The sequence below is a fragment of the Anthonomus grandis genome, chromosome 18, assembly GCF_022605725.1.
Source record: "Anthonomus grandis grandis chromosome 18, icAntGran1.3, whole genome shotgun sequence".
NCBI classification, from domain to species: domain Eukaryota; kingdom Metazoa; phylum Arthropoda; class Insecta; order Coleoptera; family Curculionidae; genus Anthonomus; species Anthonomus grandis.
Window position 1 is genome coordinate 9,569,228 of NC_065563.1, and position 16,651 is coordinate 9,585,878.

Here is a 16,651-nt window from a genome sequence, read left to right on the forward strand (position 1 = left end):
ATTTACCGAATTACTTGGCAAGAGTCTATGGTTTCTAGCAATATTATATCTGGATTTAAAAATACTGGCGTATACTTAGTTGATCGAAACAAATTCCCACAAAATGAATTTACACCAGAAGACTTGGCCAAATACGAAGCTGCCCTCAAAGCTCCGAAATATGTAACATCCGATGCTATTATTATCCAACCAGTATCCTCTAAATCAACTGTTGTTGCAATTTCTGAACCACGATCAAATGCCTTCAACTTCATCATGTTGTAGTCAACATCATTCAGTGTCATCAGCTGAAAGCCGACAGCAGCCTTCTACATCGTCAACTGACTACCAAAATTATTAGTGGCATCTACCCATAGTCCACAACCATCGACGTCATCGTCTATCAGTAAATCGACGGAAATTACCAACATTTTCTTGTCACTCAGCCACCGTGAAGATATTGTTGCAATATAATATAAAGCAACAAAGATATGGAGTGGTATTAACAACCAACCAAGTCTTGGAAAGACTAAGAGAAGCAGAAGAGAAGAAGAAAAATAAAGGAAAAAAAAGGCTAATCCGAAAACGGACAACAAAAGGTTAGAGCCGAAATTGAAAAAAATTAAAAGTGAACCAGTTGCAGAGTCGGAAAGTTCTGATGGAGAAATAAGTCTCGGTGATACTGATGATGAAATAGATTGGGCAGAACCGGGAAAACAAGATATAGAGCTTAAAACAGTCGAGAGTTCAGACTTGTCCACAGGGAAATGTATTCTTGTGCAGTTTAAAGGTGGAAAGAGAAAGACTACTCTCTTTAAATATGTGTGTTTAACTGAAGCTGTGGATGAAAAATTAACGAAAATCAAAGTGACTGGTCTTAAATCCTGGGATGCATCAAAAATGCTTTTCAACATTGTTGAAACTGATGTCAGTTATATAACCTTGAATCAAATCATTGGTTTGCTTCCCGATCCTGGCATTCAAATGAAGGGAGAGAGAATTTTTTTCTGGTAGAGTAAATGTGTCAAGAGATGCTTGTTTACAATTACCGCTAAAGAGTAAGGGCAAATGTAAACGGACAAGCATGTTGAATATATTTTCTTTATCTTAATGTGACTTGTAATTACAGAAAACCACTAGTAATGTCGTCCACAGTTACCCCAATTGACCCTATTGACTTTTGTAATCTAATATCTATAATTTGCATAAATAGATTGATTTGATTTACCTTTGTGAATCTGAAATTTTTTTTATATATTTAGAATATTTTGAGTCATTTTCTGTTTTATTCCAGGCATTCCAATAAATTTTCAACTTCTATCCAGGCAAGCATTTTTGCTACTCAAAGTAATTTCTTCTGAATGGGAGTCTTTTTGATTTTCTAGGGAAACTTTTCATTTTATTCTAAGGATTGGAAGTGACATTATTATGCCTTTTGAGTTTTCCATGTCATCCAGGCATTTTCAGTCAGTCTTTACCCCAGTATTTTAAAATCATATCTTTAAACCAGTCAATTTCAACAAGCCTGGACTGGATATTTCTTTTCATTCATGCATTTGAAGTTTGTTACGCTTTCAAGCAGCTGGAAAATAAAGTTTCCTGGGATGTGACTAAGGCATTTGATTGCGTTAGTTAAACATATTTTGAAAGTGTTCCATTGGTCTTAATGGGAAATAGAGAGCGAATGAGTTTTTTTTTCATGATATGACGCTTGTTTCCAAAATATGACTGGATTAATTAATTATTTAAAAACTCATTATAATATATTCCAATATTAAAATAAACAATAAATAAACAATATACAACTGTAACCTCAACTAACCTCACTTTTCAACATATGACTTTCTATAGACTCCTTACCATATCGTCGTCTCACTTCATCAACAAAAGCAAACTCCATCTGTTTGACCACCCTGTCGAAGAACATGGTGGCCAACTGGGAATGTAACATAGATTTAAATTCGAACTTTACATAAAAGTCTATGATACAACTGTTGGAATTGCTGGGTAGTCCGGGAGCAAATTTCCAAGTGGTTTCCAAGTAGTTAAATAGACGTCCGTCGTTGCATTGGGCTTTGACCATGCGGGGCTGCACTAAAGTCACTTTTGAGGTGTAGTTTTCCACTACAGGTGGAAATCCGATCTCTAGGTTGGCATGGAGGATGTTACCTTTTGTGTCCAGTATGGTTGACTTGGTGCAGAAGGGAAGGAATTGTTTGTAGTGTTTTATGTCTGCTACCACTGAGTACATTTGTTCATCTGAGTATCTACAAGGGGGGTATTAATAATAATAATAATAATAAAGCGCCTTTATTTAGCAAATAAATAGTTTTGCCTTCGAAGGCGAAGATTAGCTAAAAGCTACTCTTAAACTCTTAACATTCTTAAATTACACAAAAAAAAAACAAAATAAACAAACATAAATCAGTAGAAAATAAAACAATATTCATTTAACAGAAATAAGAAAATTTTTTGATTTACCTAAACGATTCCTGCAGAAACAGGTTCTTGAAATGTTTTTTAAAAACATACAGGCCATTGCTAAAATCAGGCCTAAAGACGTTCACAAATTTGACTGCGTTGTAAGTGAATGATCGTTCAAAGAGAGCCATTGAGTGATGGGGCATAGTCAGAGTGTTTTGCCTAATAATTCGAGCATGTACATGATTTCTAGGTATAAGTTTCTCAAATAAATATATCGGAGCTTTGGACTTATAAAGGCGATATACTAAGGTGCAGTACAAAAACTTATATAGATAAGGTATTTTTAACCACCCCAAATCATACATGCCTTGGGACACATGATCAAACTTTCCTAGGTCAAAGATAAGTCTACAGCAGGTATTTTGCACACGTTGTAACCGATATTGTGTCTGCTGGTCCAAGCACGGAAAGAAAACTATCAGACAATATTGGATAATTGACATAACAAAAGTTTCGGCAAGTTTTTTCCTAGTCTTGAAGTTTAATATTGACTTATTAGCATAAAGTATACGCAAACGCAAATAGCTCTTTTGAAGAATAGTACTAACATGCTCTCTGAATCTAAGAGAGGCATCTAACGTGAGACCTAAAACTTTTATACTTTCAGAAAAAGTAATTAATGTATTATCTAATTTAATTTTTATAGTTGAAGTTATAATTCTACGAGACTTTTTATTAGTAAATATTATTATTATTTATTTATTTATTCATGCCAAAAAGTATAAAGCTTTTACACAAGTCAGTCAAAAATATAACTCCAAATAAAAGTATTAAACTGTAAAATTCGTTTTACCTAAGAACAAAAATAAAACACATATAAGCCTAAAAAGTAATGCTTAAAAACACTTAACACTAAAAGTCAAGAGACCCAGCCTATGCAATAGCACTGAAATTTGAGCTCAGGAATTCCTCAAATGAATAAAAAGCATTGGTGACTAAAAAATGTTTTACCTTTGTCTTATAAGCATTAAGAGGCAAATCCTTAACGGAGACCGGCAGGACTTTAAAGAACTTAATTCCATAATAAGACACGCCATTACGGGTACGCTCGAGTCTCCTAAATGGTGCCACCAAGGAGCCGCTATTTCTGGTGTCATGACTGTGAGTGCTAGCATGAGTTGCAAACCTGGGTAGGTTTTCCCTAATGAATACAAGACACAGAAGTATGAAGGCGCTTGGTAAGGTGAGAACTCTCAGAAGCCTAAAGTGGACCCTACAACAATCCCTGTATCCAATCTGCGCAATCACTTGCAGACATCGACGTTGCAATGCAACATCTTCGTTTTAATAAATAGCAACATCTTCATTTTATTAGGATTTATGATTAAGTTATGTTCCTTTGAGTATATTGATATTAGGTTAAGTTCAGTGCTTATATTGTTGCCTATCTCTTCATATTCATTGGAATCAAAGTAGTAGTGAATCAGCTGCGTGTCGTCAGCATATTGGTAAATTTCAGATGTACTGACAATATTAGCGTTGATTGAATATTTGGGAAGATACGCAACCTTATGGGCTAAAACGTGACCGCAAATATGCGTGAAAAATAGATGGCGATTCTCTCCAGTATGCGCGAAAATAATTTCGTCCGTCGCTTCTCATTAGTAATCGGCCGATCATCCGAGTCGTGTGGGAGAGTTTTTGCACAGGTTCGTGTTTGCCGTATTGCAATTTGGTAGTTGTTAAAAATTTTTCTTGGATATCATAATCACAAATAGATAGATATATGTAAATGTGTTTAGTTTGTGAGACGATGGCTTCTTTAGGCAAAATTAATCAGTGTGCGTATATTAATTAAGACTTTGATTTATAACAACCTAATATGGGAATCTCAAAATCTTATTAGAAAATCTTTAAAAAAATCTAATTATAAACCTCACAGAAAATTATCTATTTTATCTACAAAAATCAATCCGAACTCTTAAAAATACTGTCTCTTCATGTCTATGAGAGCCATTTTCTCTTTTTCTTTTTTTTACTTTAAGAAAATTTTAAATCAATATATTATGTTTATGGTCTTTAGTGTTTTAAGTATTTTCAATAATTGTTTTCATGATGAAATTCATTCATGAAAAAGATAAAAATAAAGCCTAAAAAGCCTTTAAAGTTATTGAGAAACTGGTTATAGTACGAATGGTAGCTTTCCTAATTAAAAAAAATAACATATTAAATGAATGTCGAGTAATGTTTTCATTCCTGGAGAGATTATATTTGAGCTTGAAGAAGGTCACTTTGCTGCAGCGGTATTCTGCGACTTCTCTAAACACTTTGACTGTGTCAACCATGGAATATTGCTCGGTAAGCTTTCTAGATATGGGTTTAGGGGAGTTGCTCTAGAATGGTTAAAATTTTGTTTTGTTAGACAGAAAAAAGTTTGTTTGGCCAAATGGCAGTTTGTCTGAACTTTGTGTAGTAAGCAGGGTTCGTTTCTCGGTCCTATTTTATTTCTATTGTATATAAATGACCTGGGGTCGCTCCAGATAAGAGGATTCTTCACTATTTTTGCAGATGACACCACTATCTTATGGACAATAATAAAAGCACATTAACCTAGAACAATTTCTAAAGATTTATTAATGATTAAACAGTGGTTTGATGCTAATTTGATGTCTTTAAACATAGATAAGACTAAATTGTTAAGTTTTTATGCTCAGAGCAGTTCATGATTCACAACAAAGAATTGGAAGTGAATAATTTTAACAGATTTCTTGGAATTGTTATCGATCATAAACCTAAGTTTTATGGAGATATGTCAGGAGGCAAAAACTGGCTAGACGATGTTATGCTATTAGAATGGTTTTAAATGAACTGAGATTGATATTTTTTTTGTCGAAAGTTGGAACTTACTTTCATACAAAAATACCTACAGTATGGAATAACATTTTGGAGTTGCATTAGTAAACGGCTTTTTGACTCGATGTTTGTTTTTAAAAAACAAGCCATTAAATATATGTGTCATAAATCTCCACAGGACATGCAGACCCCTATTTAAAGATACTTTCCTTGTGTTGCTTGTTTATTGTTGAGTCTGCTTGACTAATATACAAAAAATATAAATTGTATCTTCAAAATAATGGCTCCTTAAAACATTATAATATCAGAAAAAAATACAATATTCCAATGCCCATCCCGAAAAGTGAACTAAGAATTCTCTTATTTACTTGAGCATAAAAATTTTTAATCATTTTCCAAATGTCATAAAAGTCTCCTCGCTTTAAAAAGTCCTTAACGAAACTTCTTAAAAGCAAATATTTTTATAGCATTAGAATTTTTTGAAGATAGTTAGGAATAGGCCAATAGTATATAATTAGTTTTTAGTAAAGATGTAAAGGTTAGAATTTGTGATGTTACTCTAAAAAAATTTTAAGTCGTCTTGCTTTGAAATTGAAAATACATTTTGTGTTTATACTAGTATGTTGAACCCACTATTGTGTATTGTTTTTAAATTATGTGTTAGTAATATGTCGATTAATGTGCCTATTTTATATCATAAAAGTACCATGTCAACAAGTAGGTACCATGTATTTATGAATAAAGTATGTTTTGAATTTTTTGAAATTCGAAATTGTATTTAAAAGAGAGAGAGGTATATAATATTTAATAGGGATGATTCCAACTACTAGCTAGAAATTACCTCGTTGATAAAGTAATTAAAAGGGTTATTCAAAACTGCAAGTGGCCAACATGGCGTCGACAAGAAGAAACAAAGTTGATTATGACTCTCTAAAGAAGGAACGTCGTATTTAAAAGTTAAAGATGTTAACTTGTAAATGAGAGAAAGTGTTTACAACAATGTATAAATGATTTTATTTTATATTTTCAAATAACGCCAGAAAAAAATAAAAAAACCATTTTGCCAAATTTCACCTTTTTCCTGAATATTAGGAAGTATTTGGCATTTTTCCAATTTTTAGATTGCATTTATTCAATCATTGCATTTATATTGCGCAACTTTCGCCTAATTAAACCATTTACTGCTCATCCTTATTTTGGACATCCTGTATAATCGCGATGAGACCCTTCATACTGTTAAACAAAATATTTGTTTTTTTTCTTATTAACTTTTTCTAGTTTTAAGAATTAGTAATTAAGTGTTTGCCTGTATTGCAAATTAAAATGTGGCCTATTTTCTATATTTTATAGTGTTGTTACACCCTTATTCAAAACCTTTTAAATTTTGCGATTTTATTTTTATATTAATTTCAGTTAAAGGTATCTATTTTTCAATATTTTTGTCCAAAAAAAGTGTACTTCACAGATCTCACTACCCTACACAGTTTTTGAGATATTGGCTGGTTTCACAAACCCGTATTGTCAAAAATCACATTACGGGCTACTTTTTGCAATAAATTATTCACTCTAAAAAACTATAGTATCGTATATAGATATTAAATCTTTAATTATTTAATTTACTCTTTATATTTACGTGAAACCTACCTATATCATCACATTTATTTAATATTTTTGTTAATTTTCTAATTAATAAATAAAAGCTTATTGAATTTTTCTTTTGTTTTTATTTATTTATTTTTGTCTCAAAAAAGGATTTTGGTAAGTAATTTATTATTTGTTAATAAAATTTAAGTTGTAAGAGATAGCACCTTCCAATACATTACTTGACCACCACATTTATCTAGTTATTTAGGCGAGATCACAGCGCATTTAAATATCGGCAATAACAAAATAAATAAAAGCGCTGTTATCATCATCGCCCTTGTCTTAAAAAAATAACAAAACGGCCGGGCGCCCAAAGATTCCCGCGTCGTTAAACTGCAAATGGTCAATATAGCGCCGACAAAGAAAAACAAAGTTGATGATGGCTCTTTAAAGACAGAACGTCATATTTTAAATTTAAAGGTGTCATCGTATAGGCGAGAAAAAGTGGTCACAATAATTTATTCATTTAATAAATACTTTTGTCATATATTTTGAAATAACGCCAGAAAAAAAATAAAATGATTTTGCCAAATTTCAGTTTTTTGCAAAATTTAGGAAGTATTTAGATTTTATTATAAAAGGACACTATATTGCTCAACTTTCCTCTAATTGACCACCTCTATTGACGTCCTGTATAACCGTGATGCGGGGTCTTTAAACAAAATGTTTTTTTTTGTTACTAGGTATCTTTTTATAGTTTTAAGTATAGTTGTAACAACTGGTAATTGAGAATTTTCCTGTGTCGCTTAAAACTTAAAATGTGGCCTATTTTCTATTTCTATTAACATCCTTACTCACAACCCCTTACTTTACAGATCTCACTAGGCTGCACAATTTTTCAGATATTGAATCACATGACAAAATGGGTTACTTTTTACAAAAAATTATTGATCAAGAAGTTATATTACCATCGGTATTAAGTCTTATGAATTATTTAAATTATTCTTTATAATATTTACGTGAAACCTACTTATATCTTAAAATTTGTTCCACATATTTTTTGTATATTAGTTTTTAGTTAATTAAGTGCAACGGGCTTTTTATTTAAAAACTTGACCCTCTTGAACACAAAATGAAGGAAACATAATGTTTGTTGGAATTATAACTTGTATTAAACTTTTTTGGTAATTTTGTAAAAATAGCTTTTTATATATATTTTTGTATTAATTTTTGTCTCAAAAACATATTTTGGTAAGTAATTATTTGTTTATAAAATTTAACTTTTAAGAAATTTCAATATGCCTCCACCCTTAAGTATATCACTTATCACTTGACCACTACATAAATGACACTGTGTTGTATGTTCAAAAAAAAATAATAAAAACATAGTTGGCAGCATCATCCCATATCTTAAAAAAATATCCAACACGGCCGCGTAACCGGAGATTCCATCGTCGTTGAAAACCTGACTCAAAGAAGCCAAAAGCCAGGTCCACGCAGCTAAAATAAATCGTTCCTAGATTTGACGCTTTGCGGCAGCACCACACGGTGCACGAAACTGAACGGCAATCCGATAGTCGACCGGGTACGCTTTTTAACACAGGATTGCGTATCTTCCCAAATATTCAATCAACGATATTAGGCAAGTCTGATGTGTAAATTAAAAATAAAAGTGGACCGAGTATTGACCCTTGCGGCACTCCTGATACCACATGCTTGGGGTCCGAAAAGCTATCCTGCATTCGCACCTTTTGAGTTCGATTCCAGAGATAACTTTAAAAAAAAGATAAGACAACATCATTACACCCATAAAACTTTAGCTTAGCAACAATTAAATCGTCTATAACATCAAAGGCTTTTGAGTAATCAAGGGCTACCATAACAGCTGAAAGTTTCTTGTCAAGAGCTCATATTATATTGTCGGTGATGTTTAAAAGGGCTTTTGCTGTGCTATGGCTGGCTCTAAATCCGGATTGTTGAGAGGGAATGATATTATTATTAATGAAGTAATCAATAAGCTGTAAATAAACCACCCGTTCTAGAACCTTGGATATAACATTTCGCGGGTGCATGTGAAAAAGGTGTTATGTCGTTTTTTTGTCAAAACTGGTTTATGTCAGAAGCCGAATTTAAAATCCCTCCTTTACGTATGGGAATAACGAACTAAGTCATTATAATATATACATAATATACACGCGTAAGTCCATTATTTTTAATGTGTCTAACGAGATAAGTTACACTTTTATCATGTAAAATGCTCTATGTCAGACATACTACAAATGCATTTTATTTTTTTGCAATCACGCGTGAAAAGGGATTTAAGTCAAACATATGGCTTATTTCACAGCAAAATATTTAACACCTGTTCCAGTTCCTATATCTAGTGAATAGAAAAGTAATCTTATAGATCTGCTGCCATACATTAGCGACACTTTTGCGGATTTTTATAAAAATTTGACCACCACCAAAGACAAAAATGCCGATAGATATTCTGATGTAAGTTCAGATGAATTAAGTGATGAGTAATATTTTATTCCTCTTAAAATAATTTGAATATGTTCTTTGTTTTAAAATTAAATGCTTTTAAGTTGAAGAAATAGTCCATTGCTTGAATTAGAGTTTAAAGTTAAGGTAAGTAAAACTCTTTAAGTCGTCTTCCAATATTTAATAAATTTAGAAAAAATTATATATATTCTCTACATGTTTCGATAGTGTAAACTCTCATCTTCAGGAGAATAACTACAAAAGTAATGGTCTTAAACTAATATAAGCACAAACGCAAAATGATGGAAACTTACCCTTGCACTGACATTTTCGCAATAATGCCACACTTTCTTATGTTATATATGGTTTAATATTTACTTTTAGGATTACCTTTTTTACAAAAAGATGAAATACATAAAAAAAGTAACTAAAATGTGCCAAGATGGTATAGTTGAAAGGGCACAAAGTGAATGGAATTCTCCAGTTTTATTGGTTCCAAAAATAGAAACTGAAGATGAGAGTTTACACTCTCGAAACATATGTAGAAAAAAAAAAGAGGCATTTATTTCCAACAGGTTTGTTACCCAATTACAGGAAAGAATATAAGGAAAAAAATATTAAAAAAAAAAGAAAAATTTACGAAAATGAGTATAAAAATGAAAAATTAAAAATCAAAATGCTTAACATTCTATACACTTAAACAGACTATCTATATACATACTAGAAAGACTCTGCATCACCTATTTACTTAATACCTTCTATAATGGACATTAAACTGTCAACAAAAATATCGAACCGTTCATGTAAATTATTATTAATATAATTCTGACACATTATATTAATAGGGGATTTAAACAGAATATTAGTCCTAGCGGGATTTACATTAAATAATCTAAAATGCCTAGAGTTTATTCTTGATTGTTCCGAAAATTTAATCCAGACAAAAGGGTGGGACAGTCAATCTTGTTATGAATAAGGTTATATAAGAATTTTATGGAAAGAATTTCTCTTCTTTTTGCTAAAGATATAATATTAAATTTATTTAAGTATAATTGATTATCCAAACCTCTGGCTGGAAAGACACCTTCCTCTCTAAACCAGAGATACTTCATAAACTTGCGCTGAATGCGCTCAATATCATCTATCAGGTAGCTATAAATTGGGTACCAAATTAGAGATCCGTATTCTATTTTTGAGCGTATGTAGGTGACAAAAAGTAGTTTTAAAGTATTAATATTTTTAAAGTGCCAACAGTTTCGATAAACAAAACCCAACAATTTGGCAAAGTCAGAAACTATTTTTGCTATATGCTTAGCGAAACTTAATTTTGTATCATAAGTAATTCCCAGATCCACTCTGGCCAACACAACATTATTTGCTCTATAGTCAAAATTGATTGGCAACAGTTTTCTAGAAAATGAGAGAATAGAGCATTTATTAACATTTAAATATAGTCTATTGACATTGCACCAATTCTCTACTTTGTTAAGATTTACCTGAAGGAATTCGCAATCGTCTTCAGTATCTATTTTTGTGAACAATTTTATATCATCTGCAAACAGTAAACTCTGACAAGACAGTAAATTGGCAAGATCGTTTATAAATAATAAAAAGAGAAGTGGGCCCAAGTTAGATCCTTGCGGAACTCCCGAGCACACTTCATATATAGGAGACTTAAAGCCTTCATATTCAACAAACGGTTTACGACCTCGTAAGTAAGATTTTATCAAAGCAACTAAATCTGTAGAAAAACCAAAAAATGTTAGCTTATGAAGAAGTACAAAGTGGTCAATTTGGTCAAAAGCTTTGCAGAAATCAAGGTATATTACATCAACCTGACCTCTATTATCCAAATGCTGACACAGATACTCATTTAGGCAAGCCAGGTTTACTATACAGGAGCGATTTTTGATGAAACCAAATTGATTAGGTACTATGTCTAATTTGACATGGGCATATATATTGGTATTATAAAGAACTATTTCAAAAAGTTTGGAGAAATTACATAAGATCGATATAGCTCTGTAATTTTGAATGTCGGTCTTCGGTCCCTTTTTGAATATCGGGGATATTCTTGCAGTCTTCCATTTATCGAGAAATACTGTTGAAGACAAGATAAGATTAAATATGTGGGCAATAGGCCCTGATAAAACACGAATACAATCTTTAACGACAAGACTTGGTACTGCATCGGTACCGGAGGTCAACTTACTTTTTAGTTTATTAGAGGCGGTGACAATTTCATCTTCCGAAAAATTATAAGAGCAAATTTAGAGAGTTGTTAATAGTCTGGCTCGATTCAATACCAACATTAATACTAGATGGGTCCGACTCAATATATACGCTTTGAAAGAAACTTCCAAATGCATCAACAATTTGCTGAGGATCTTTTATTGTACGGTCCTGAAACAGCATTACTCCGGGAATACGCGAAATTCCTTTCTTGTTCTGCACATAGTTCCAAAAATCGGAGGGGTCTACATTAATTCGATTTTCAGCTATTCGAGAAAATTCTAAAAAAGCAATCCTAATTTGTTCTTTAATATTGCTTCGAACTATTTTAAACTGACTTTCATAATAATGAGTTCTGTATTTCTTGAGTTTTTTTCGAATTAAATTCTTTAGTTTGATATTCTTTATGATATCAGAATTAAACCAGACTGGAAATTTATATTTTTTGACGATTTTAAGCGGAACTGCTCTATGAAATATTTCATTAAGTGTACTGTAGAAGCTGTCGCAAGATACATTAGGATCAAAAGAGGCAAACACCTCCTGCCAGTCAGTAGCTTCAATTAAGCTATATAACATGGGATAATTAGCACGTCTAAAATTGAAACAATTCTGTATCAGTAAATTGCAGGTGAAATTATTAGTCTGAGGTAATTTACCCTTAAAATTCATAATTAATGAGGGATGATAAGAATATAATTATAATTTATTTTCTTGTCACACAAATATGGCATTGTTTCAAAGTAATCATACACCATATCATAAATCCATTTGCTATTAGCAGGAGGTATATAGATAATAAATACAAAGCAGCTAAAATGGTCAAAGGACAATTGCGCACCTACAATCTCGATAGAATATACAATTTGAAGTAAATCAGATAAATTTAGAGGTAACATTTTAAACTCGCGTTAGAGAATATATATAAATTTTTCTAAATTTATTAAATATTGGAGGACGACTTAAATAGTTTTACTTACCTTAAATGCTTTTGTTGGTACATTAGTTAATTAAAATAATATTTCCAATCCTTTGTTTTTTTTTATTGTGTAAAAAGAGTTATGTCAAAATTTTAAGAAATCTAAATGTTGTAAGTCAAAAAAAATGTAAATACTATTTTATACCAAACACTAGAAAAGTTTATTTACTTTACAATAAAAATGCTCCTTTTATTCTACTTGATTCTAAGCAAAAAAAAAATATATGTTTAAAATTTTAGTCACAGCCCAAAATAACACTTCAAGTGCGAATTACTCAAATTCGCTATTTTTGACATACAACTTTTTTCCCATGCACCCGCGATTTAATAAGCTTATGGGGCTTAAGTCTTGCAAGCACTGAGGATTTAATATTTTAGGAAAAGGCAAAACAATTGATTCCCGCCAAGCTCTTGGAAAATAGCCTGTTAGCAAGCAACTATTTATAATATTAACACAGTTGCAATAACTTACATAGTATATAGTGGGGTTTTTATGGTTTTTGAAGTTGTTTATGAAGGTCTTTCATGATATTAGAATTTATTTATTTATTTATTTATTAACGGAATCCATTTACAAAAGTATTACATAGCATACCCATACAAACATATATATTCAGATACAAAACTATCTATAAATCAGTGAAAGGTGTAGATGAGTTAATTAATTAAAGCCCCTATGAAATAATATTCTTTAACTGCCCCTTAAAAGATGTTATCCTAGAGTCAAAAAAGTTTATCTGTCCTGACAGACCATTAGCACTTCGAGCCATTCGTGTAATTGGCTCATTAATGCCATAATTGGTATGTTGGAATGGGACTGAAAATATTTCTGATTGTCTATTCAATCTGGAAGGCACCCTAAGTTTAAAAAGAGACAATAACTTGGGACAATCTATAGTAGCATTTAAAACCTTATGCATAAAACATAAGTCGAGTAATGTTCTTCGTGACTCTAATGTGGGTAAGTTCAGGTTATCCCTGACCCACTGATAGTAATACTCCTGTCTCCTGTAACCACATCTAAAAGCCGCCACCCTTAAAAATTTATTTTGAGTTTTTTCAATTTGCTCAATGTAGCAGTTATATGACGGAGACCACACAATTGAGCCATACTCCAAGATGGGCCTAACAAGAGAGCAATAAAGTAATCTAAAAGTAAACAAAGACAAATCAGTTGTAGACCGTTGGACAAAACCCAGCATTTTCATTGCCCTACCAGTCACCTGATTGATGTGACTTTTAAAAGACAACCTGGAGTCAATAAATATTCCTAAGTCAGAAACCTCTGTTTTGACACCAATTGCTACATTATTTATTTTATAAAGAAAAGCAATAGGGTTTCTTTGCTTAGAAAAAGTAATCTTATGGCACTTATTGATATTAAGGGACATTCTATTCAAGTGGCACCAATCAAAGAATAAATTCAGGTCTTTTTGCAGGAGCACAGCATCAGAAAGGGATGTGATAAGCCTAAATAGCTTCACATCATCAGCAAACGACAATTTTCAAGTTTCCAAACTAAATCAATCAAAAAGAGGCAAAACAAAACAGGGCCCGAGTGAGAGCCCTGTGGCACCCCAGATGGTACCATAATTTCAGAGGAACATGTACCTCCAAGATTAACAATCTGGGTTCTACCTCTGATGAATCCCGAGATCCACTGAAGAAGATGCCCCACAATACCTAAAGCCCTAAGCTTCTGCAAGAGTACCCCATGGTTAACCCGATCAAAAGCTTTGGAAAAATCTGTATATATTGAGTCAACCTGAAGTCCCTTCTCCAAGCAGCGATAGAGGTAGTTGACATACAGCACCAAATTAGCATCAGTAGATCTGCCTTTTATAAATCCAAATTGCTCAGGATTAAATAAAGATTTAAAACTCCAGGCAATCCTATGACTGACCTGGCAGTCAAGCAGCTTTGGCAACTCAGATTGGTTACACACAGCCCGATAATTGTAAATTTCATTTCTACTACCAGATTTAAAAATGGGTTTTAGAAAACTTCTCTTCCAGAGAGTGGGATAAGAACCAGTACCTAGAGATTTGTTAAAAATGAACAGTATTGGTTTCGTAAGAACACAAACACATTTCTTTAGGAAGAATGCCGGAATCCCATCTGGTCCAGCGCAGAGCTTATTCTTAGAGGAAGTAATAACCTCATAAACATCCTGTGTTGACAGAGTTAAAGTGCTCAGATAAATTGATTTATCAAAATCAAAAGATGGTATGTCATGACTTGCTCATCCGAATAGAAAATCCAGATGAAAAGTATTCTGCAAACATATCCACAGTATCCGAGATATTCATACTAATCCTGTTATTGTATGTCATTCTGGAGGGAAGACTAAAACCAGTTCTTTTATTTTGAATATATGACCAGAAGTACCTTGGATTGCCAGCGAGATTCATTTCCACCTTATTAATGTATTGTTGATAGCACAACTCTCTTAAGTACTCACATTGTTGTCTCAACAATACAAATTCATCATAATCCTGCTGTTGACCACTAATTTTAAACTTTTTGTGAATTTGTTTCTTATGATCAAACTGCGAAGCTCTGAAGAAAACCAAGATGGAAAAGAAGAACTTTTGTACCTCTTTAGAGGAATAAACCTTTACATTGAGGAGTAGATCACATTATAGAAAATTGAAACTATGACATCAATAGATGTCTCTCCCAAAAACAATTGATTCCAGTCTATCCCAGCAAGATAATCGTTAATTGTCTCCCTTACCAAAATCATAAAAATATTCCTCATATATCATAACATCTCACCCAAAAATTTACTTACCCAATTAACTTTTTGGCCCTGTAATACTTTTCTTTGTTTAAGATTCTGTAAAGATGTAACTGTCTTGACTTTAGTATCATGTCCTTCTATTAAAAGTAGTATATTATCATGTTGAACTTTTGTTATTTTTGATTAAATTGTATAAGTTGTCATAACAAAGCTCCTGTCATGAGTTACTTATGAAAAATACATTAATTTGGCCATTTGATGGTAATCGTAAGGTAATTTTCTTAGTAATCTTAAACTAATGGGGGTTTTTAATGATGTTTTCTCTTTTTTAGGAATATCTTGCAAAATTTGAGGTTAGAACAGCTGAGCTATCAAAACATAACAAATTGACGTAACCCTGCCCTGTAAATCTAGTCATTGGTAATGTGAACTTTCGCTTTCGGACCGGTTGGCTTTTACTATATAGCAACCAAGGAACTTTTTTATTAAAATTTTATGTTTAACGTCAATTTTTTGCATAACATTTAAATAACTTAATATTTCACTTATAGCCATAGGTATAAATTATACCTACAGTTGTTGCTACGTAGCTAACGCCATGAAAATGCGATAAGTTCACATGAGTAACAAGCATGTTTACACCGGAAGGGTGAAATTAAATCAGTGTAGACAAGTAGTAAATTCGCATTGCTAAATTCGTATTGCAAAACATTTTGAGAATTTTGAATATTAAGAGTGTCTAGTAACAGGCGTTTTGAAAGAAAGGGATTTAAAACTGTTAGGTAAATCAAGTCAGAACCAACGTGAGGGTTTTATTACATAGCAACAAAAAATTCAAGGCTTGTAATATCAGTACACTTAATTAAATAATAAAGAACTGCTATTTTTATAAATGTTGCTATGCAGCTAAAGTTATGAAAAATGTGAAAAGTTCACACGGATTTCGAGTATGTTTACTTCGCAATTGACGAAAAGTCGCTGAGTAAATCTATTCAGTAGCAACGTAAACTATCACTTTTGGTACGGTTGGCTTTTACTACATAGCAACCATAGATGGAACTAAATGGTTTTATTTCTTGCATAACTTGAATTAAATATTTCACATACTTTATAGCTATAGATATCAATAACACTTGAAAATCTTATTATTGTTATACGTAGCCAACGCCATGAAAAATGCGACAAGTTCAGACGATTACTGAGTATATTTACCTCGCAAGAGTTAAATTTAATGAATTTATACAAATAGTCAATTCGCATTGCCAATACTATTTTTTCGTATATTTAAAGCATTTTGAATTTTTTAGTGTTTTTAGTAACAGGCGTTTCAAAAAAAAAGGAATTTCAATCTGCCATATTTTTGGCGAATTGAC

General features: G+C 32.1%; 1 protein-coding gene across 1 annotated transcript; it reads right to left on the reverse strand.

Annotated features, from left to right (window-relative positions):
• Nucleotides 1-1,716: 1,716 nt before the first annotated feature.
• LOC126747025 (coenzyme Q-binding protein COQ10 homolog B, mitochondrial) lies at nucleotides 1,717-15,659 on the reverse strand. Its single transcript, XM_050455509.1, has 2 exons — nucleotides 15,330-15,659; nucleotides 1,717-2,246 (listed from the first exon to the last, which is right to left on the reverse strand). Exons 1-2 carry the CDS (start codon nucleotides 15,407-15,409, stop codon nucleotides 1,793-1,795), a joined length of 534 nt encoding a protein of 177 aa, XP_050311466.1. The 5' UTR covers nucleotides 15,410-15,659; the 3' UTR covers nucleotides 1,717-1,792.
• Between the last annotated feature and the right edge of the window lie 992 nt (nucleotides 15,660-16,651).